At 42.8% G+C, this 22,982-nt stretch overlaps 1 protein-coding gene across 1 annotated transcript in view; it reads left to right on the plus strand.

Moving 5' to 3' along the window:
* The first annotated feature begins 5,617 nt into the window (after positions 1-5,617).
* Positions 5,618-22,982, plus strand: part of LOC149316816 (synapse differentiation-inducing gene protein 1-like) — a 30,565-nt gene continuing 13,200 nt past the window's right edge. The window contains exons 1-2 of the mRNA XM_089518762.1: positions 5,618-5,699; positions 15,983-16,542. Coding sequence (XP_089374888.1) covers positions 16,069-16,542 — 474 coding nt within the window. The 5' untranslated portion in view covers positions 5,618-5,699; positions 15,983-16,068. The remainder of the gene's footprint in view (positions 5,700-15,982; positions 16,543-22,982) is intronic.

Below are 22,982 nucleotides of genomic sequence, written 5' to 3' on the forward strand. Positions count from 1 at the left end.
CTGGGGTGAAGGAGGGGGCCACTTCCTGGTTCCTATTTCATGTGAATGCTAGATTCACGTGAATGATTGCTTCGCATTTCTTCTTCTACATGCATATATGTATGGGCACGTGCAAGCACATGCACACACACACATATATTTCTGTGCACACATACATATGCATGCACACCTAACCTCCCCCCCCCGCTCTCTCCGAAATGGCCAATCTTTCCTTTGTTTGTCTTCCCTTCAGGAAGAAACCAAAGGGAAGACAAACAAAGGGAAGGCCGTCTGTCACCCGAGAGGGAACTCTGGGATGCATAGGCCACGGCTCCCTTCCTTTCGTTTGTCTTCCCTTCAGAAAGAAACCAAAGGGAAGACAAGCAAAGGGTAGGTTGGCTGTCACTCATTTGGGAGAATGCCACCGATGCATCCCAGAGGGAACTCTGGGAAGCATCAGCCTCACCCTCCCAAATGGGTGACAGCCGATCTTCCCTTTGCTTGTCTTTCCTTCAGTTTCTTCTCGTGTGACAGCTCGGGTGCACACATACATATACATGCACACATACCCCCCCCCAATGGGCAAGCCATGGACATGGGTGGGCATATACAAATATGGAAATATAAACATCTATATATATGTATCTGTGTATAGGTGTGTGTGTGTGTGTGTGTGTGTGTACACGCATGCCTATCTATGTGCGTGTATGTATACACACACACATATGTGTATGCTCCGTTTTTTCATCCAAACAAGCTGCCTTTCTATGGGTCTCTGTGCCCTTTCCCCTGTGGCATTGGGGGCACAAACCATGCACTGCTCTGTCCAAGTTAAAATGTGAGTATGTTCATAGCGCAGTAGCCCTTTCCGTAGCAGCATCAGAAACAGCTGCTTTTCCCCCTCCTTGCCAGCACTGGAAGCGGAAGGACTACCGGAAGCAAAATGGTGCAAAATTGCAGCACTGCACCATGGGCGATGTGGTACCTTTGAGGTTGGGGGGGGAGGGATACCAGGGCTGATGCAAACTTGCCTTCCACACAAGCATCACATCGAATTGACTGCGAATTAACTTTGGAATAAGATTTATGAATTTGCTAGTTCACTGAATTTACCTATTTTTGGATTGACCTAGGATTGGACCCGGAAAGACTGTGCAATGACAGCAATTGCATGTGATAATCTCTTGCGAATTAACATGAATACGCATGATTGGGCTTGGGATGGCATTGGATTGGCATTGGTTTGCCTGGAAGTTTTCATCCTGTGATAACGGCCCAAGCTTTGATTCCCTGCTTGGCACAGAAACCCACTGGATAACCTTGGTCACATACTTTCAGACACACACTTTCAGCCCCAGAAAACCCTATTATAGGTTCACCTTAGGGTCTCCATACCTTATCATAGGCTTTCCAACTGCACACCATAAGCCAGAAATGACTTTAAGACACACAACAACAAGTGTGTGTGTGTGTGCACGCGTGCGTGCATGTGGAGAGAGAGAGATTTTCTCATTCAAATTTCGTCCCGTCCCCCCCCCCCCCAACACACACACTAAGGCAGTATCTTTAGTGGCCAAAGGGAAGACTGCAGTTTTGTTGTTCTTATGATTAAAATTCACTAGGGAAATGGAGAAGTGATGTAGAGACAGGGTGAAATATGAAGATAATTTTTTTTAATGTTATTTGTTAGGAACCCACCAAGAAATAAGACAGCATATCAAAATGGACCATATTTTGTAACATTAATAAACCACGGTGAATCCATCTAGCTTGCATGTTTAACAGTGCATATGAACTGTTTATTTTCATAAGTGGTGCAATGTAAGAGGAAGATATTCATCATCCAGACTGCAGTGGTGAATTCCATAGAAAGGACTCTGCTTTCAAGTGCATCCTGATCATGTGGTAGCCTTGAATGAGTATCTTTCTCAGAGATTATGCTGCAGTCTTCACACACAAATGGGCCACTTATCTGAAGTGTTAAATGAACAAGGTAGAGCTGTTTCATAATACTCAGTTAATGAAGTAATGCAACTGCAAAAACAAAACACAAAAGCAAGCATATTTCCTTAGAGTTTTGTTTTTGGATGTATTGGCTTGAATGCTTTTATGAGGAACAAGATAAATGTGACCTGTCTACCAAATACGACAAGGAACGGAGAAATGAGCTTAGAATTAATGTATATGTGAGATCAAATAAAATGGCTTTAGGGATGCAAAAATGTTATTTAGGAGAAGGGAACCTGACCTTTTAAGCTTTTTTTTAAAGGAAGGATGACTATGTCTATGCACAGGAGCACTTCTGATGTGGCACTTTAACACTGAAGTTGAAGTGTGTGAAGATTTCTTCTAAAAATAGAGGGAGGATGTGATGTGGGAGAGCCCAGTGATTGCCTTGGCTTCACACTTTGCCTTCTCTGGCAGAGATGGACTAAAACTAAGAAGAGGAGGGGAAAACCAGCCTGCCTTGAGGTGCCAGAACATGTAGACAGCAAGGCCAGAATGATGCCCTTTGGCTGGGCAAACACTGCCTCTCTCTCTTCCTCAAGAACATCTTGAGAACAAAAATACATTTGGGGGTAGATTATTTAAGTGGCATTAATTTAAAGTAAAGATGAAGAACAAATAGCCCTCTAAGTGCTGTTTGACTTCAACTCCCATCAGTCTTCACCATTGGCTGTGGTAGCTATGGCTGATGGGAGTAGCAAACCAACACAGATACCCCTAAATGGTATGTGAAATCTTCCATGCTTGTGCCCACAGCTTTGGAACACAATCTAACCAGAGCTGGGATGCTATATATTTTATGTAGTGAATTTGTGCAATGAATTTTAGCAAATGTAAGGGTTTTTTTTTTTTATCTTAAAACGCCTTAATTCAGACCTCTTATTCCACATCAACAATATGGTTGCTAGATTTCCAGACATGTGAATCAGACAGTACATTTGGACTGGTTTCTACATTACTGAATGTCACTTTTATTGTTTCATGGTGTAAAGCACTATGACTTGGGACAATTAAAAATAATTTAAAATATTAAATCTGTGATCATTATGCTCGCCTGGAGACACTGAAGTAAGGAGGCACTTGACTACATTTTCTGGTTTCTTAACTGGGCAGATGTTATTGAAATGAGTGGGGGATGAAGACCCTGAAACCCTGACAGTGACTGCGTGTTAGGTTTCCTTGCTCTCTTACATTTATAACACATCTTCTCTGTAGGGGAACCAGTGTAGTGTAAAGGTTTGAGTGTTGGACCATGGAGTTTATCACATGGGAGGGAAGAGCATTGTTTGGGTATGCTTTGATTGAGAGTTCCTGCATGGCAGAGGGTTGAACTGGATGACCCTTGTGGTTTCTTCCAACTCTATGATTCTATTATTCTAAATCTTGTGGATAAACGGGGTTTAAACCTGGGGATATCCAGCAAGGGCGGGATTATTTTCAGACGATGTGGTGCAACTTGGGCATTAACGCAACATTAACCCCGTGCAAAAAGCCGCAAAATTGCGCTGCTTTTTAACTTTGGGGAAATCCCGAAGTTAAAAAGCAGTACGATTTTGCAACTTTCTGCACAGGTTAATGTCAAAATCACCCAACATGTTTGAAAACAATCCCGCTCTTGTGGGATATTTCCAGGATTTAAACCCCTCTGTATTTGGGCACTTTGCCTCCCATGTGATAAACTCCTATGACTTTGGAGACCAGGATTCAATTTCCAGTTTAGCCATGAGACCCACTGGTGACCTTGGCCAAGTCACATGCTCTCAGCCACAGAGGAAGGCAATGGCAAACTTTGTCTGAACAAATCTTGGGAAGAAAACTCCATGATAGGGTTTTCTGGAAACAACTTGAAAGCACAAGACACAACTACATGGGGGTGGCACAGGCTTTGCCTTAGGCCAGGACCTACATACCCTAAAGGCATCAGACCCTGTCTGATCTTGGAAGTTGAACTGGGTTAGGCTTGGATCGATGGGAGACGGGCCGCCAAGGAATACCAGATGCTGGAAGCTACATTTCAGAGGAGGAAACTGGCAAAACCACCTCTGAGTACCCTTGGGGTCTCCACAAGTCCTATACACACACAGGCACTCAACCAGGGTGTCTCACCGCAAAGCAGGACAAGGCACTGCAAAATGTAGGACCTTTGAAGGAAAATCTAGGACACACCCAAAGAAAGGCTAAAAGAAACACTCAAATAAAGTCAATTCATTTGAGAAGTGGTGTTGCAGAAAAGCGCTGAGACAGCCAAAAGGACAAACAAATGGGTCCTAGAGCAGCTCAAGCCACAAATCTCACTGGAAGCCAAGGCTGTCATACATCAGGAGGGCAGGACTTGAAAGCAATAATGCTAGGAAAGGTGGAGGAAAGCAGAAAGAGAGGAAGGCCACATGACTGATGGATGGACTCTGTTAGGGAGGTATGGGATTGCAGGAACTAAGCAGAGCAATGGAGGACAGAAGGTCTTGGAGATGTCTCATCCACAGGGTTGCCACAGGGTCGAGATTGACTCCAGAGTGGTGGACAACAACAACTAAATGTCCATTGATGTTTCTTCATTCAGCCCAGAAAGCTGGAGGTCATGACCCAAGAGAAGCTAAAGCCACTGATAGAAATGTATCAGTCCATGCTTCTTCTGGATCATGCTCCAAATGGAGGATAGTCCAGGAAAAATGGAGGACACGACCCAAAAGAAGCTAGAGACATTCACAGAAATGTATCAATCCATGCACCTTCTGGATCATGCTCCAAATGGAGGACAGTTCAGGAGAATGGAAGACATAACCCAAGATGAGCTAGAGACACTCCTAGAAATGTATCAATCCATACTTCTGGGTCATGCTCCAAATGCAGGACGGTCCAGGAAAATGGAGGACATGACCCAAGAGAAGCTAAAGACACTCATAGAAATGCATGCTTCTCGGTCATGCTCCAAATGGAAGAGAGTCCAGGAGAATGGAGGACAGTCTAGGAAAATGGAGGACATGACCCAAGAGAAGCTAAAGACACTCATAGAAATGCATGCTTCTCGGTCATGCTCCAAATGGAAGAGAGTCCAGGAGAATGGAGGACAGTCTAGGAAAATGGAGGACACGATCCAAGAGAAGCTAAAGACACTCATAGAAATGCATGCTTCTGGGTCATGTTCCAAATGGAAGAGAGTCCAGAAGAATGGAGGACAGTCCAGGAAAATGGAGGACACGATCTAAGAGAAGCTAAAGACACTCATAGAAATGCATGCTTCTTGGTCATGCTCCAAATGGAAGAGAGTCCAGGAGAATGGAGGACAGTCCAGGAAAATGGAGGACACGATCTAAGAGAAGCTAAAGACACTCATAGAAATGCATGCTTCTGGGTCATGTTCCAAATGGAGGACAGCCCAGGAAAATGGAGGACACGACCCCAAGAAAAGCTAAGTGTAGATGTCTGCTTCTTGGTCCTGCTCCCACTGAAGGTTATTGTGGAATCCCTCCTGGACAGAAGGCTGAAGTGGAAGACGGGTCCGGGAAAAGGAGGACGGGTGTGCAGTGCAGCCAGTGAAGCTGCTGGGCTTGAGGGAGGCGAGAGGGCTGCCTTTAGGACCCAGGGAGCCCTGCCTCTCTCTCGGCGCAGGGCTGTAAATCCCTGCTGTCAAGGCAGCTCTAGCCGCGGCTGCAGCGTTAGCATCACCATCAGCATCAGCATCATTGCTGCCTGGGATCCCAGTGCCTCCGGAGGTGAGTCTGGCAGGGGAGGGATCGGGTGCTCCAGGAGGACAGCTAGCCACCCCACCTGGAGGACGGCCCGGGGAAATGGAGGACAGGACCCCCTGCGGGGCATTTCTCCATCCCTGCTGCTTCCTCTGGCTCCAAATGGAGGACACCTCCCCGGGGAATGGAGGACAGGACCCAGGAGAAAGCTCAAAGGCACTCCTAAGGAATGTCCTGCTCCTTGGCCATGCTCCAGGTGGAGGACGTAGGGGGATCCCGCAAATGGAGGACGGGTCCGGGAAAAGGAGGACGTCCAGGTGTGAAGGGAAGCAGGGTTGCGGGAAGCGGGGGCGGCCTTGGGGCCAGGCGTCCTCCTTTTCCAGGACATGTCCTCCATGCCAGCCTTCTGTCCAGGAGGAGTTCCAAGAGGTCCTCCATTTGGAGCACGACTTAGAAGCATTGCTAGGAACGCTTCTGGCTTTTCTCAGCTCGTGTCCTCCATTTGTCTGGGCCGTCCTCTATTTTTGCAGGGCCTTGCCCTGCTTTGCGGTGAGGACCTCGGCTCACCCTGCTCTGGGAAAAGACCAAAAGGCACTGCTCCACTTTGCCCAGACCAGGCGTCCTCCTTTTCCAGGACACATCCTCCAATTTCAGCCTTCTGTCCTGGAGGCATTTCAAAATGACCTCCATTTGGAGCAGGACTAAGAAGCATGAACTTAAATATTTGTATGAGGTTTTGGGGAGTGCTTCATAGTTGGTCGTGTCCTCCATATTTTTATGCCATGTGCTACATTTCACTGTGCCTCGTCCTCCTTTGCAGCTAGGATCAGGACCAGAGTGGCCAGGGTCTCAAGCCAAGGGTCTGCAGCTCTCAAACCCAGGACCTTGGAGTCCAGCTTCCCGCCTTAGCTACTCAGAGACTGGAGTTTAGAGTCCTAGCTAGAGTTGGAAGAGACCCCAAGGGTCATCGGGTCCAACGCCATTCTGCCAGGCAAGAAGACCCAACCAAAGCACCCTCAACAGATGGGCATCCAGTGGTTCTTTTCTTTCCTCCATGCAGGTTTTGAGATGCGACACTTCTGCATCACTTTTGGCACCTGCTAAAAGGAAAATGGCATGGGGTGGCAGAGAAGATCTCTGTTCGGATCCTACTCTGCCCTTCATGTCTCTGCATTGGTCCTAGGAATTCATTCAGGGGATTTGGGGCTGATCATGAGGCGAGGGAAGCCTGGCACAAAGGTGCCCTCAGTGAGACCATCACATTGGTGGCAAAAGTGCAGAGAGAAACACAACAGTACATTCCAGATGTGCCCACCCTGGAAGAAGATTGCGATGCCATGAGTCCCGGTGTGATGGTCTCACTGGGGGCACCTTTGTGCCCATGATGTGCCCACTCTGGTAGAAGATTGGGACTTGGTGTGATGGTCTCTGGAGGCACCTTTGTGCCCATGATGTGCCCACTCTGGAAGAAGATTGCAATGCCATGGGACCCTCTCTCCCTGTAATGTTTACAGCAGAGAACACGCTGTTAGAAATACGTTCCCCTTGGCTGTCATTTCTGGCCCAGGATCTGTCAACTTCATCATAGAGCATCCTTTGGAACAAATGCAGAAATGGAAGAGAAGATGAGGAAGAAATCCCCTTTGCCTTCTTCATATGAGGAAACTTTGTAGGGAATTGGAAATGCATCATCCACAGATCGAGGGACGGCGTGGAATAGTTTCTTGAGCGCTGGACTATTGGAGGCCAAGGTTCAAATCCTAGCTCTGCCCTAAGAATCTACTGGGTGACCTTGGGTGAATCACACACTCTCAGCCTCAGAGCGAACCACCTCTGAAGAAGCTTGCCAAGAAAACCTTGCAATGGGGTCGCCATACGTCGGAAACGACTTGAAGGCACACAAATAATAACAACAAATCCACACATTTCACTGAATTTAATGGGGTGTTTCTTTAAACACGAGAGCCAGCATGGTGTAATGGTTTGAGCTGGAGAATAGGGTTCGAATCTCCGCTCGGCCATGAAACCCACCGGGTGACCCTGGGCAAGTTACACTCTCTCAGCCTCAGAGGATAGCAATGGCAAACTTCTTCTGATGAAATTTGTCAAGAAAACCACCTGATAGGTTGGCCATAAGTTGGAAACGACTTGAAGACACAAGACAGCAAACGACATCTCTAAACATACTTGAGTCTTTGCAGAATTTGTGGTTTATTTTATTTTCTAGTTGCTGTCATGATTTAGGGCAGTGGCTCCCAAACTTAGGTACTCCAGATGTTTTGGACTTCATCTGCTAGAATTCCTGAATGTGGGCCAAGGTGGCTGGGACTTCAGGAAATTAAATCTAAAACACTTGGAGGACCAAAATTTGGGACCCACTGATTTAGAGGTTTGCTTCTCTTCTCTTATGAGTGGATATCCTGTGTCCAGGACAAGGACGGATCCAAGACAATCTGCTAAAGTTACTCAAGATTATCTATTTGTCAAGATTATATATTGGTCAGGTGGGAAACTCAAGATACAGTACAATGCAAATTGATACCCACTTTTCTCCCTTTTAACTACCCCAAGTAGGGCTGTAGCTACTAGTACTCCACTAGGACCTGGGTTTTCTTTGCATTTTCAAACATGAGAGCCAATACAGCACAGTATTAAAGAGATGGAACTGTGAGTCAAGAGGTACCAAGAGGTTTCCTTATGCGAACTGTTATGTTCTCAGCTTCTGGCTCACAAGCACTGGTGACAATAGCAGTTGTAAGGCTTACTGAAGATAATCACTGTGAAGGGCTTTAAATGGCTACACACACACATGTATATATTTCTTCATATTATTATTCAGATGTGATCAATGCAGTGTGAACATCAGTTCGTTGTTATTGTTGTGTGCCTTCAAGTTGTTTCTGACTTACGGCGATCCTGGCATGGTGTTTTCTTGGCAAGTTTCTTCAGAGGGGGGGGGGGGGGTGTTTGCCCTTGTCATTCTCTGGGGCTGAGAAAGCGTGACTTGCCCAAGGTCAGCCAGTGGGTTTTCCACAGCCAAGCCGGGATTTGAACCCTGGTCTCCAAAGTCCTAGTCCAACACTCAAACCACTACACCACACTATATTCACACAAACGGAATTCTCCTCACTGCAAGGTTTACATGCACAGACACACATATACACATGTTTCAGAATAGTCCTTGGGTGGGGTCATGGGGCTGTAGTGGGAAGGAGAATTTGTCTAAAATGGAATAGCATAGATTCCCCACCACCATCACTACCTTCTCCACACACGTGCTATAGGTTGTGTTGCTTTGGAAAGGCTTTTGGAAGAGGGTTGGAATTCCCCTTGAGTAAATGTCCTCATACAAGCATGGCCTTGGATAAGCCCATTATGTTATTATATCCATATTAAATTAGATACTTAGATACAGAGTTCTAAAGCATTATTGATTGCCAATACAGAGCCAAAGAGCCCTCTTCTGCTGCTGCATGTTAATCAAATCTTTCAAGAGTTAGAAGAGGGAGACCTTTGTCCAATGCACACTGCAGAAATAATCCAGCTTGAGACCGCTTTAACTGCCCTGGCTCAGTGCTAGGGAATCCTGGCAATTGTAGTTTATTGTGGCACTAGAGCTCTCTTACAGAGAAGGCTAAATGTCTCACAAAACTACCATTTCCAGAATTCCCCAGCATTGAGCCAGGGCCATTAAAGCAGTCTCAAACTGGATGATTTCTGCAGTGTGTTTTGAACCTTAGTGCACACATGGTATTAGAGTGAGGTTGTCTACAGAAACATGCCAAACTGTAGCTTCCTGCTCATAGGAGTTTATCACACGGGGACAATTGCAAGTGTAAATGGGATTTATCCTGTTAAAATCGCACATTTGCGATTAAGATTTTAGCATGACGTCGTGATTAAAGTATCATTATCTCGGGAATATCCTGTGAAAATCATTCAATTGCGCACATTCACAATGAAGGTTTTCACACGACGTCACAATTAAAAGCGATTAAAGTGCCATTAACCCGGTGATAATGAGGCAATAAATAGCAACAAGTCATTCGTGGGGAAATCCCATGAATGATTTGTTGCTGTTTCTTGCCTGTTTATTCTCTGGTTATTCCTGGAATAATAACTGCTGTATGTGAAAATCTTAATCACACCTTAATAGTAATTGCACAATTTTCATGGGATAAACCCGTTTAAACTTCCAGTTTCCTCCCGTGTGATAGTGAACATGTCAAACAACCTGTGTGCCATGAAGAGGGAATGAATGCCCAACTGGCCAGACCTGCATTCGCTTCATCTCCAGCATACATAAAGGAGCCATTCACATATGGGTCTTCAAATGAGGAAATTGGATGTACCTTAGTTCCATCCATGGTCTGTAAAGACAGAGAGGAAAGGCAAAGCTTCCAGGTTTAGCTTAAGTTATCTCTTGCTTTGCTCTGAACTGGGGAATATGAATTCCAACATGCTGACCCAGTATCTGTTTAGGTAACAGTGTTTGTTCATTTGTGTTGTGTGTGTGTGTTTGTTAAAAACACTAGGAAATAGCTGCTCTCAGAGTAAACAAATCATATTTGCATTTTAACACTTTGGTTCTGCTACTCGTGGTGCAAATGGTGTTATGTGTGGCGTGAGCTCCATCATCTTTGCTTTCACAGTGGGCCCTTAGTATCCACTGGTACTTGGACCAGCCGTGGATACTAAAATCTGTGGATGCTGAAATCCCATTATATACAATGGCATAGTACAGGGGTAGGCAACCCTTTTGAGCCGGGGGCCGGGTAGCTGTCCCTCAGACAACTGGGGGGCCAAAGCCAAAAAATAAACAATTAAATATTTTTTAAAAAATTAAATAAATAATAAACCGGGATAAATGTAGGACAAAATTTTCAAATGGAGGGCACTTTTTAAATAAAAAATGGAGGACACGTGAAAAAAATTGCTGATTTTTAAAAAAATGTTAAAATAAATGCATGTTTCTGAGGCTTCTATTGACAATTGCCCCCCAAAAGGCCCCGGCGGCAATCGGCGGCAGGACTGGGCTGGGGCCGGTCCCAAGGCCTCACCGGGCCGCATCCGGCCCGCGGGCCGCAGGTTGCCTACCCCTGGCATAGTAAGATGCTGTCTCTTATATAACATGGCAAAATCAAGGTTTGCTTTTTTGAAATTTATATATTTTAAAAACATTTTCAAACCATGAATGCTTGAATCCGTGGATATGGAGGGCTGACTGTTCTGGCTGCTGTTTGAAGGGAATGTGTTCCTCTTCGCTGCATTTCAAAACTAATGTGGGTTCAGACATGTGTTTCCTCCTTATGAGGGCAACAGGTAAATCAAACCTTACAGCATTTGACATGCACGTTCTCAGTCTGGCATGACTGATGTGCCATATAATTGATACACTAACTGGCCGTGCATGAATAGTTGAGGATGTGTTGTAGATGCAGTGGGAATTTTAAGTATCCCCTGGGCCCAAATTGCAATATTACACAGGAGATATGAAGGGTATTTGAAAAAGGATTCCTGGAAAAAGGTTGGTTGTTCTAATGGTTTTCAGCAACTACTGACCCATATCCGGCTTATTTGCACACAGGCCAGGATGGCAGAGCTTGCTGATAAAACATCTCACAACATCTGAGTTAAATAAAATATATTTCATGTTTAAATGGAACTGCAGTTAGTTTCAAACTGGAGACTAGTTTTTTACATTAGTTGCAAATGTGCAATTATGTAATAAGGAATATTAATTGGATTAAAATGTGTTACAGATCTATCTAAACATGTAGAATTTTTTTTGTCAGTGTTCACTGAAGGATTGTTGTTTAAAATTATAGAAATGTTATTAAAATTGGGAAATGGTTTGGGTAATTGTTTTTGAAATAAATGGGAAAATGTGTTTGGGAGGCATTATTGGAACAAATGTGTTTATTCTCATTTATGCACCAGCATTGGCTCCATGTTTAAATATTACAGAAAATAAGTTCAGTCAGCCCTCCATATTCACATATTCCTTATCTAAGGATTCAACCATGCATGGCTTGAAAATATGTTTTTTAAATGTAAATTTCATTTACATTTAAAAAATTCAAAATGGTTTTGCCATTTTATTTAAGGGACACCATTTCACTCTGCCATTGTATTTAATGTGACTTGATCATCTATAGATTTTGATAGTCATGGGAACTCCTGGAAGGAAACCCCATCAGATACCAAGGGCCAACTGAATCTGATACTGTACAGAAACCCTGTGAAATTAATGGTGACACAGTGAGTAGGCAACTCTCAGGTCTTCATGGCCCAACTCCTCATACACTCTTCTCACTATGTTCTCTCTTTCAAAAACACATACTTTTGTTACTATGATTCATTAGTTTCATTTATGTCCAATATTCTTTGCGTATCCTTGTTGTAGTGTAGCAGGTTCTTCTTTTCCTTGGCGCGTTACAGACCGCCCAAAAGAGGCGCCTCCTCGGCGCCTCTCTTTGCTGCACAGCTGTGCCGCAGCATACAAATTGCGCGGTGAAGCTGCGCAGCAAAGAAGGAGCGCAAAAAAGTGGCTCCTTCTTGCGGCGCCGCAAAGTCCCAAAGACGGCGCTGTTACATCGCAGCTGCGAAGCTCTGTCTGGAAGCTGCGCAGCTGCGACGTGACAGATACGCGCGCCGCATGTATGGTGCTGCGCAACTGTGGCGCATGCATGATGTGCTAGGGTTGCGGGGCATGTGCATGCGCTGTCCCGAGGCAACCCTAGCACGTCGTGGACGTGCTGCAAAGGGCCCTTCTGTAACGCGCCATAGTCATTACAGTTGGAAGGTACAGGTATGTGAGACTATTGTGGGGGCGTTGATCATATGTCAGGGACCACTTGAATCTTGCAACACTAGCATTTGAAAATAATGGAGTAAATGATGACTGCAAGGCAGAGTATAGTATGTAAAGTATTTATATACTGTAATTACATTCTCCGTTCTCATTTTTTTATCTCAAGGAGGATTAAAAGCTAAATTCAGAAATAATTTTCAAACATTATTACATCCAAATCTGGAATTAACATACATGAAAATCTACTTTTTAATATATATTTATTTATTCTGTTTCTTTTAAAGCCTAGCACTCAGTAAAAAAGGTTCTTCAACACAATAAGCTGAAGCCAATATGCACTGAAGTACACATAAAATTAAATGCAACACACAGAGAAAAGAATCAGCACTGCACAACTGAACTGAGCTGTTGATCAGTCCAAAACCTAGTGTTAAGTAAGGAGATACATCAGGCTTCTTTAAAATCCAGAATTTAATATGCAGTTGTAGAATGATTGAAACTATATGTAAGTGTGTGTGCGTGGGGGGGGGGGGGGGGACATCAAGAGGTGAAAAGTAATTTTTATGAATGCAAAGATAAAGGTAATGGTAAAGGTGAATGTCTAGTCATAACCGAATGTAGGGGGCAATGCTCATCTCCGTTACTAAGCCGAAGAGCCAGCATTGCCAAGGACTGCTCTGGTGGTCATGTGGCCAGCATGACTGCACTGAATGCTGTTACCTTCCCACCGAAGTGGTACCTATTTATCTACTTGCACTTTTACATGCTTTTGAACTGCTAGGTTGGCAGAAGCTGGGACTAGTGACAGGAGCTCATCCCATCATATAGCATTTGGGCCTCGAACTGCCAATCTTCCAATCATCAGAATTGGTGTTGTAACCACTAAGCCACCACATAGGATCACAAGGATACAAAGACCTTAAGGGGAAAAATATCTGAGGTGAGGAATTCCCTCAAACAGCCAATTCATGAGCTGTCTTACAATTTATCCTGACAATGGCTATCAGATTGTGGAAAATAAGAATATGGCACACACTAATATTACAGCTCAACCTTAAATTTTATATGAACATTTATTATATGTGTTTACATATAATACTATGCTAGTACTAAGCCTGTGAATATCCAGGGCCTTACTGCTGTGGGCCCTGGATATTCACCTGAGAGGCTCCATTTGTGTAACAAAATATGGTTCAGCTCCTAGGCCCATTGCCTGGAGACTGCCTAGAGACTGGAGTCTTGGAGTATTGGAGTCCAACAGATCTGGAGGACACCCAGTCAGGGAAAACTAATATAAGAATACAGAAGGTGGCCATATTTTTAGTTATAATATGTGCCAGAACATGCCTAGAAGTAGCACTCCTTTTGAATCACTAATGCAAAACAGAGACTTGAGGAAATACAGAAAGGTAAGCAGAAAGTGTAAGGCTGCTAAAAGAGTGCTTACTCTTACATTGGCTTCTATGCAGTTTTCCCCACTGGGACTGCAAAAATGTTAAAACAAATTAGTGCAGGAACAAAAACTTACCACTCCCCGGGAAGAGTACTCTATATCTCTTACCACCTCTAATTATAGCAAAGAAACCCTTATGAAGAAATCCCACAGTCTCTCCATTTCCAGATTAGGAGTCTGATTATGAAGGAAGGTGAGAAAAAGCATAACATACAGACCATGCTTAATGCGGGGAACTGCTTTGTCAGAGATATTCTAATACAACTGCAGCTGTGCAGTTTCATCCGTCTCCGCACAGCTGTGATAGGAGAAAACAGCTCTATGGAATGACTTCAGTCTCAGAGCTTTCAACAGAATTGGTCCTTTGTTGGGCAAGATCTAGAAACTTCTTGTTTGGAAAAAGATGAATACTGATGCATGCAGAAAGTTAATTTCAAATATACGTGTTCACAACCTCTGCAATGTGGATCAGGATTTCTAACTTGCTTGTGTTAATGGTTCCTGTAAGAAGACCTTTTACCCTATGAATGAATCACTGTGTGAAACTGAGCCCCGATTTCTATAATAAATTAATCTGCAGATTAGTTTTAGGTTCACAGCTGATTGTGTAGTAGCAGTGCCAAGTGTGTGCCTACTGCAATGAGAATAAGTGCTACTTAAATGTTTTGCCATTCCTGTGAGATTTTCCCCATTTCACAGAAATAAGAGCATGTATACATTTGTCAGTTGAATAATATTGGGCATTGCTAAACCAGCAGATATGATAGTACTGTTTTGGCACTTGAATATTTGTTGTGATCTCTGCACCAGTATAATTTGATTCATACTATCTTCAACTTTACATTGGATTAGGTCTTAGACAAATGTAAAATAATGACGTATCTCTTAGATGGAGACAAAAGAGGTTACAATTCCTCTCAAAGTATTCACTTTTGAAAACTACATCAAGGTTATTTGCTGATAATAGCATGTTTTAATAGGATGCTTTTGTGTTTGTTGTGGTTCTCTTGTATTCCTGTTGTTTTTATTTTCTCTTTGCATATTGCTTTTTACGATAACATTCGTATCGTTTTATTTGTTCTGAATATTAACAGTATTAGCTCTTGACAGTTAATGTGGCAGTCGTTTGCAACTATGTGGTCCTTTTTTAAAAAGTTCAAAGCATGATGAAGTTGTGGATTCCACACTTTCCATTCCACTGGAAAGAAATATTTACTAAATCAGTTGTGAAGGCCATATGTAGAGATATTAAGAGTGATGGCTGTAGTAGTGTTGACAGTAGTCAGGGGTGATGGGGTGAGCTCCTGTCACTAGTCCCAGCATCTGCCAACCTAGCAGTTCAAAAGCATGCAAATGCAAGTAGATAGGTACCATTTCTTAGTGGGAAGGTAACAGTGTTTGGTGCAATCATGCTGGCCACATGACCACTTTGGACAACGCTGGCTCTTTGGCTTAGAAACGGAGATGAGCACCACCCCCTACAGTCGGTTATGGTTAGACATTCATGTCAAGGGACTACCTATACCTTTAATAAAATCTTTACATAACTCTATATTTTGATTTTGCATACGAACAGCACAACTGCTTTGTTTTTTATAGCCACCTATTAAAACGTACAGATGACAGAGCTGTAATTTGAACCAAAAATTTACTGGGCCAAACCTCCATCTTTTAGCCATGATGCGACAGTAACACTGTAGTAGTATACTGTATACAAAGCGGTCTTGTAGCAACTTTGAGGAAAAGAGGTTTGTTAGCATAACCTTTTGTAGAATGTCTACTTCATCAGAAGTGTCACTAATGATATGACAGAGGTCTTTACAGTTTATTGGTGTGAAATAATTTTTAGCATTATTTCTTGCTCATTAACCAGCATGATTTCCACCAAATGCCCTAGAAATGTGATTTGTAAGACTTAGAGCTAAATTTATTTTCAGCTACAAAGAGCTTTTATCAGATGATCACTACAGAGCTGGATAGAGATTTCTTTCATGGTAATTTGCATCTTTTTCTTTTCTTCCCTCCCCTCCCATCTCGCCTCAGGAAAATGGGATCAGTGAAACCTATGTGATAATCATTGCAGGAACTCCAGTTCATTGCTACATTAGCAGAGAAAAAAAGAACACACGATGGATGGCTTAGTTGAGCAGAAGAGTGCCGTGCTTAAGCACCATAAGGATGCTGACACAAAGAAGAGGAATGGGTTGATCAACACAAGGAACTTAATGGCTGAGGGCAGGGAGGGACTGGTGTCAGTGTATCCAACCCCCCAGTATCAGAGTCGGCCAGTTGGGACTCTCTACTCTCCAAACTACTCCAGAAATGACCCAGTGCAACAGCTCCTTGACCCCAGTGCTTTGCCACAGACAATGGAATCCCGTTATCACCCTAACATCATTCTGTACTCGGAAAGCATGCTGCGGTCCTGGGGAGAAAATATGAATGCAGAATGCTGTGAAACAACTTTCATTGAGGACAAGTCACCCACCAAAGGCAGCCTGGATTATCCTGATGGCAAATTTGTCACTCTGTCCACAGATGAGATCAAGATCCATACTCTGTCTTATGATGTAGAAGATGATGATGACTTCCAGGAACTAGAGGTCAGTCAATTCTCTTTCCTAATGTTGTCAGTTGCATGAGTGTCTATGTCAGGAAAACAAATGTGTTGCAGGAAACAATTTCTAAGATAGCACCCACCACAGAAAATGCTACTACCTGTTCCTCTCTGTAGTCACTGATCGGGGTTCATGCCCTTCCAGTTTGTCTCCCTCTCTGCATCAGGCATGGGTACATCCTTCAAGTACTCCCTGTGTAGAGACAGATGCAGCAGAATTACCCCAGCCTAGAGAATGGTTCTTATTGTGGCATGTCGAGGCTTGCTTTCTTCCCACCACAAGGCCCATTGAAAATAATAAATAATAAAATAAAACTTTTATTTATATCCTGATTTTTGTTACAAAACAATCGTTTACATAGTTAAAATCATCCAATATACATATAATATCTCAATATCCCCCTCCAGAAGAATTAAACATAGTACAGTTAAAATTACATTTTAAAATAAACTATTAATAACAAAATAAACAATGGGCAGAGTGGTAGTGTGAAATATGATATAAGAGTGTTCATTTATGGCCGAGGTTCCTATTCAGGAAAGGCCTGCCGGAAGAGATCCTTCTTGGCAGCTTTTTTAATGCTGTCTAAAATGGTGATTTGATGGATCTCCTCTGGCAGGCCATTCCACAGTCAGGAAGCAGTTGCAGGGAAGGTCCCCTGGGAGGTTGCAGTTAGTCTGGTCTTTATAAGCTACAATAAGTTCCTTCCAGAGAACCTGAGTATGTGGGGTGGATTATACAGAAGTAGGCAACCCCTTAAATAGGTTGGACCCAACCTTGTACTGTGCCCAGAAACCAATAGGCAGCCAGTGGAGTGATTTTAAAATAGGTGTTATATGGTCACTTCTAGTTTTTCCGGTGACCAACCTGACTGCCATATTTTGTACTAATTGTAGTTTCTGGACTAAGAAGTTGTGTATTTAGAAACTCTGCAAGATGGGGTGGGGGGAACTGTTCTTTGAGGACAGGTCATTCTTATTTTTGCACACTACCACTTTTGTGGAACAAGAATGGAATATATGTCCAGATTTAACTGAAAGAGAAAAAAGTTATCTTCACCTTTCATAACCTCAGGAAAGATTAGCCCATTTACCACACTGATGGATGGTACAGGAAAACAGGTGGTGGAACTTGGAATGAATGGCAGGAACGTAAGTTACCAAGAGGCCAGAAACATTGCACCTTTAGTAGTTGTGGAGAAGAGAACATTTCAGGAGGTGTAGGTTGCACAATAAACTACATCTATCAAAATTTCTTCTTCTACACATCTGTTAAAGGTGCAAGAGCTCTATCCTTTTTAAATTTGGTCACCTTGCACTAGGAATGGGGAACTCTTTTTGCCCCAGGGCAGAATTCCATTTCAGATAACTTCTTGTTGGCTGCATTCTGGTAATAAGTGGGACCAAAGTTAGCACTGTATAGCCATGCTGGCAGGGGTGCTGGAAGTTATAGTCCAAAGTAACTTTTCCAAGATCCGAATTAGTAAGTGAAAAATGGAGATCTGTTCAATGACAGAGAAAAATAAAACAGGGCGGGTTTTTTTGGTTGCTTCTATTTATTTAGATGTATAAGGGAAAACCATTTTCTGTACTTACAGAATACAGTCCAGCCAAAGAATATATATATATATATACACACACACATATATATATTCCACATGATTTCAGTGGAGACATTTCAGATTGCAGTGTAAATCACACCAGAACAGCAATTCAAGTAGGCAGTCTTTGGAAAAATGCTGTGCTCCACTTTCCTTAGCCAGAGGTGTTATTTGTGTTTGTGTGTATGTGTCTGTAAATGTTGCGGCTTCGGGGAACCAAAACATGTGCACTGTATAGCTGTTTTGTGGTTTGCACAACTTCTGGAAAATCCTGGGTGAAGTTGTGCTGAAATCCTTGCTCCTCAAACTTCTGAGGCTGTTTGAAATGTTATTTTTTGGACTACTGCTCCCAAGAAAGGCCATGTTAGCTGGGAGATTCTGGGGATCATATTCTACAAAAAGTAGTTTCCAAGTAGTTTCTTTGGAAATACTGAGGTTAAGTGTCTTAGACCCTTATCACACGAGCAAAATTTGAAGTTATCCCAGGGTCAATGTGAAGGCAATGCAGGGGCAATCATGGGGTTTCAAGCAGGAGCCATCTTAAACACAATTGGGAGTCATTCCAGGGTTAGCTAAATCCTCTTTCCCCCCCGAATTTACCTAATCCTGGAATGACCCCTGATTGTGTTTAAGATGGCTCCTGATTGCATTTGACATTGTGTAATAAACAAACTTGAAACCCCATGATTGGCCCTGCATTGTCTTCACATTGCCTTCACATTGACTCTGGGATAAGTTCAAATTTTGCTTGTGTGATAAGGGCCTTAGAGTTCTATCCTAGGACCATATTCTTCAACATTTTAATCAGTGACTTAGATGACGGGGTAGAGGGAATCGTTATCAAGTTTACAGATGATACAAAACTGGAAGGCTAACTAACACATTGGAAGATAGGAACAGAATTTAGAAGGACCTAGATAAATTAGAAAATTGGGCAGAAATAAGTGAAATGAAATTCAACAGATACAAATGCAAAATTCTACATTAAGGCCACAAAAACAAAATGCACAGGTATAGGACAGGGGGTACATGGCTCAGCAGTACTACATGTAAAAAGGATTTGGGATTATTGTGGTCCATAAATTGATCCGGGATCTATCGCACGTAATTCGTTGCTAAATCCGCTGGCTGGATACAGACCGGATGTGAGCCAGAAGTGTGGTGCTGCAGGGAAAAAAAGTGAAAGCTGTTTTGAAGGAGCTGAGCATGTTCAGCTTGATGAAGAGAAGACAGAGGGGTGACATGACTACACTCTTAAAATACTCCAGGGGCTGTCACAGAGACAGGCCTGTTCTTTGTTGCCCCAGAGGTTAGGACCAGATCTAATGGTTTGAAGTTACAAGAGAAGAGACTTTGATTGGACATTAGAAAGAACTTCTTGACAGTAAGAACAATTCAGCAATGGAAGTAATTGCCTAGAGAAGTGGTGGGGTCTCCTTTGGTGGTCTTTAAAAAGAGGCTGGGCAGCTACCTGCTGGAGATTCTTTAGCTTGAGAACCTGCATTGAGCTGGGGTTGGATTCAATGGCCCACTAAGCCCCTTCCAATCTATGGAGCTTATCGCACTGCTAAAAAAACCTGCTTACCTCTCCCGAGCTGAATTCTAATTCAGGAGGCAGCCGGTATCTATCGCATATAATTTGCCACCAAATCTGCCAGGTGAATACAGCCTGGATGCAACCCAGGTCCAAGGAGCAAACCGCTTTTCAAAGGTGAGAGTTTTCCAACTTTGAAAAGCAGCTTGCTAAGCACTCTTTGGACCCTGGTTGCGTCCAGGCTGTATTCAGCCAGCAGATTCAGTGGCAATTATGTGCAATAGAACCTGGCTGCCTCCTAAATTAAAATTCAGCTCGGGAGTGGTAAGCCGGGGTTTTTTAACAGTGTGATAAACTCCTATGGTTCTTTGACTCTATAGCTATAGTTTCTGTGTATGTGTGTGTGTGCATGCGCACACATGCATGCACCCATGCCTTCAAGCCACCTGTTGACTTATAGTGAACCCATTAATTTCATAGGGTTTTCTTAGGCAAGGATTATTCAGAGGTAGTTTTGCCAGTTTCTTCCTCTGAAACATAGCCTACAGTACCTGGTATTTGTTGGCCTCCCATCCAAGTACTAACCACAACTGGCCCTGCTTAGCTTCCAAGATAAAATGGGATCTGGTGCCTTTACTGTATTTGGGCCCTTTATCTATAATCTACAGTTTATGTAGACAGCCTTCACCTGAGCAATGGTACTGAAGATAACTGGACATCAAGGCCAGAACATTTATTCCTGTACAAATCTTACAGGAAATTATAAACTGAAAACGATAAACTACAGGTTATAAACTTCTGTTTACAATTTCCTGTAAACTTTGTACAGGAATTAATGTTCATGCTTTGATGCCTAGTCATCTTCAATACCATTGCTAAAGTGAAGATTGCCTATCAGACATTTGAGTTGCAAAGTATTGCTCAAATGACCTATTCCCATATTGTAAACAGGGCCAGCTGCCAACAAAAGAATATGTCCCTCTCCCCCCAAAAAAGAACAAATAACAAAATATAAATATATTGAAAACAAGCATTTCTGGTTACTGACTGGATTTACATTTCTATAAAACTGTTGGTTTCTTTTTCTAATTTTTGCCATGGCAAAAAAGGTCAAAATCAGTCCCTGAACATTATTTTTACAAGACTAGGAGAAGGACAACCTGCTTACTCCCCATCCCAAATGTCACGCTGGTGTTTTAAATAAAATACAGCAATCAAAAGAAATTGATTCAAGACTCATGGGAGATTACCGCACTAGGGTAAAAGCATTCCCCAATGCGTTCTCACGGGCACGAGCCTGGAACGTGATGAGGGCCAGAACGCTAGTTTACCGCACAGCAGAACGCCGCCGTTGCCGCCGGGCGTTCCAAATGTGTTCCCAATGTGTTCCAGGGAGGCCATTTCTGGGAACGGTTTAACTGTTCCCAGAAATGGCCTCCCTGGAACACATTTGGAACACATTTGGAACGCCCGGCGGCGACAGCAGCGTTCCACTGTGCGGTAAACTAGCGTTCTGGCCCTCATCACGTTCCAGGCTCGCGCCCGTGAGAACGCATTGGGGAACGCTTTTACCCTAGTGCGGTAATCTCCATGGACTGAAATCCTTAACCCATGGGAGTAAGATCTCTTTAATTCAGTAGAACACATCTCTGAGCAGAGATGTAAAAATTTCCAAATCTTCTGAAGCGATGGAGAAAAGCCTTTTTTCCAGAAAATAATGAAAATTCAATATTAATACTCTTTATAATTAAAAACCACTTTGATACTTTAGAAATATAAAAGGACATTGGATGTACTTTGGTTTGTCACAAAATTATAGTGTTTTATATCTTAAATGTATAGTTTATTTGGAATGTAACTACAAACTGAACTTTTTATGTTCCATTTTTTAATTAACAAGTAGAGATATAAGATCTTGAACTGCAATGAACACATAAGGAAACTTTTTGATTTGCCTGTTTGAGGGACAGGCACCCCCAGAGAAAAATATCAACATTAGTAAAACAGAGAAAATTATTTTGTCTTAGTTAGTTCTCCATAGTTCTAAGCAGAAATAATTCTTTCTGTTCCATAAAAAAAGCTGGGGGGAAAAATGAAACCAAGGCCAGCAATCTCATACTACAGATAATCTTACAAAAATATTATTCTTACATAGTTTTAGAAAATGAGGCAGTAAATATGCAAACACCTCAACTTAAAAAAAACTATATTCATAATTCTAAAAGAAAATATTCCATAATACAATTTCCCCAATTTTTTCAGGAAAAAAAATGTTTTTTGGGGAAACCCCCCCACCTTTTTCTTCTTCATTTTCCTGGGTTGGTGGGGAGGTTACATTCAGGTTACACCTGAATAGATATTTATAAGCTTCCATTGTAAATTTATTAGGAAATTTGCCCCTGGGCAAATAAAAACACCACTGTTGTTTCAAAGAAAAGGATTTGAGTTAAGTGACATGTAAGAGTTGCACACACAACAGCCAGCTCTTTTGGCTGTAACCGAGACATGAAAGTCAACACTGCACCACAGCAACAGTATTTAATAAATGAAATAAAATGTATGGACCCTTTTATCATGTAAGTGAGCATACAAAAATCAAGAAGCAAAGTACAAAGAAAGGTCACTGTAGGCTCTATGGCAGGGGTGCGGAACTGTGTCTCTTCATGTCTCTGGGCTCTGTTCCCGTTAACCCTAGCTGGCACAGCCACTGGCCAAGGAGGATGAGAGCTATAGTCCAATACCATCTGCAAGGACATAATTTCACTAGCTCTGATCTTCGGACTGCATTCCCTCACTGCCCAAGTATCAGTAGCTGATTGTGTCAAACTAGGATCCATTGCAAATTATTCAGCTGGCTTAATTGAATTAAGTCAGTCAGTTAATGGAAGTTATCTTGCTCTTCTCATTCTCTCTGGCAGGCAGGCAGCCTGGCAGCCTGATTAAAGCTTCAATCAAAAGGAGAAAACTGTATTCCCTCGTCTCTTAGTATCAAATCCCTTCAGATAAAAAGAAAATTTCCCAAGTCTTTCTGTCTTCATTTTGGCCAGCCTCTCAAATGCTTACTTGACAATACCATAACAAATGGCACTCTGTAGTTTAGGTATTAATTCTCATAGGCAATAATCCTGGTTCTGTTGGCAGCTCATATAGTGCTTTGAGTGACTATGGAGCTCTCCAGACTATCCCAAAGGGGTGGGCTAGAGGCGCCCAGTTTCCTTCTGGACCAAAAAGAGCCAAGAAAAAATGGGTTCTTTTTGGCACATGGGGACGACATCATCAGTGCGCCATTGG

Source organism: Sceloporus occidentalis, unplaced genomic scaffold (genome assembly GCF_023333645.1).
Source record: "Sceloporus occidentalis isolate IW3139 unplaced genomic scaffold, rSceOcc1.0.p SCAF_3, whole genome shotgun sequence".
In the NCBI taxonomy this organism is placed as follows: Eukaryota; Metazoa; Chordata; class Lepidosauria; order Squamata; family Phrynosomatidae; genus Sceloporus; species Sceloporus occidentalis.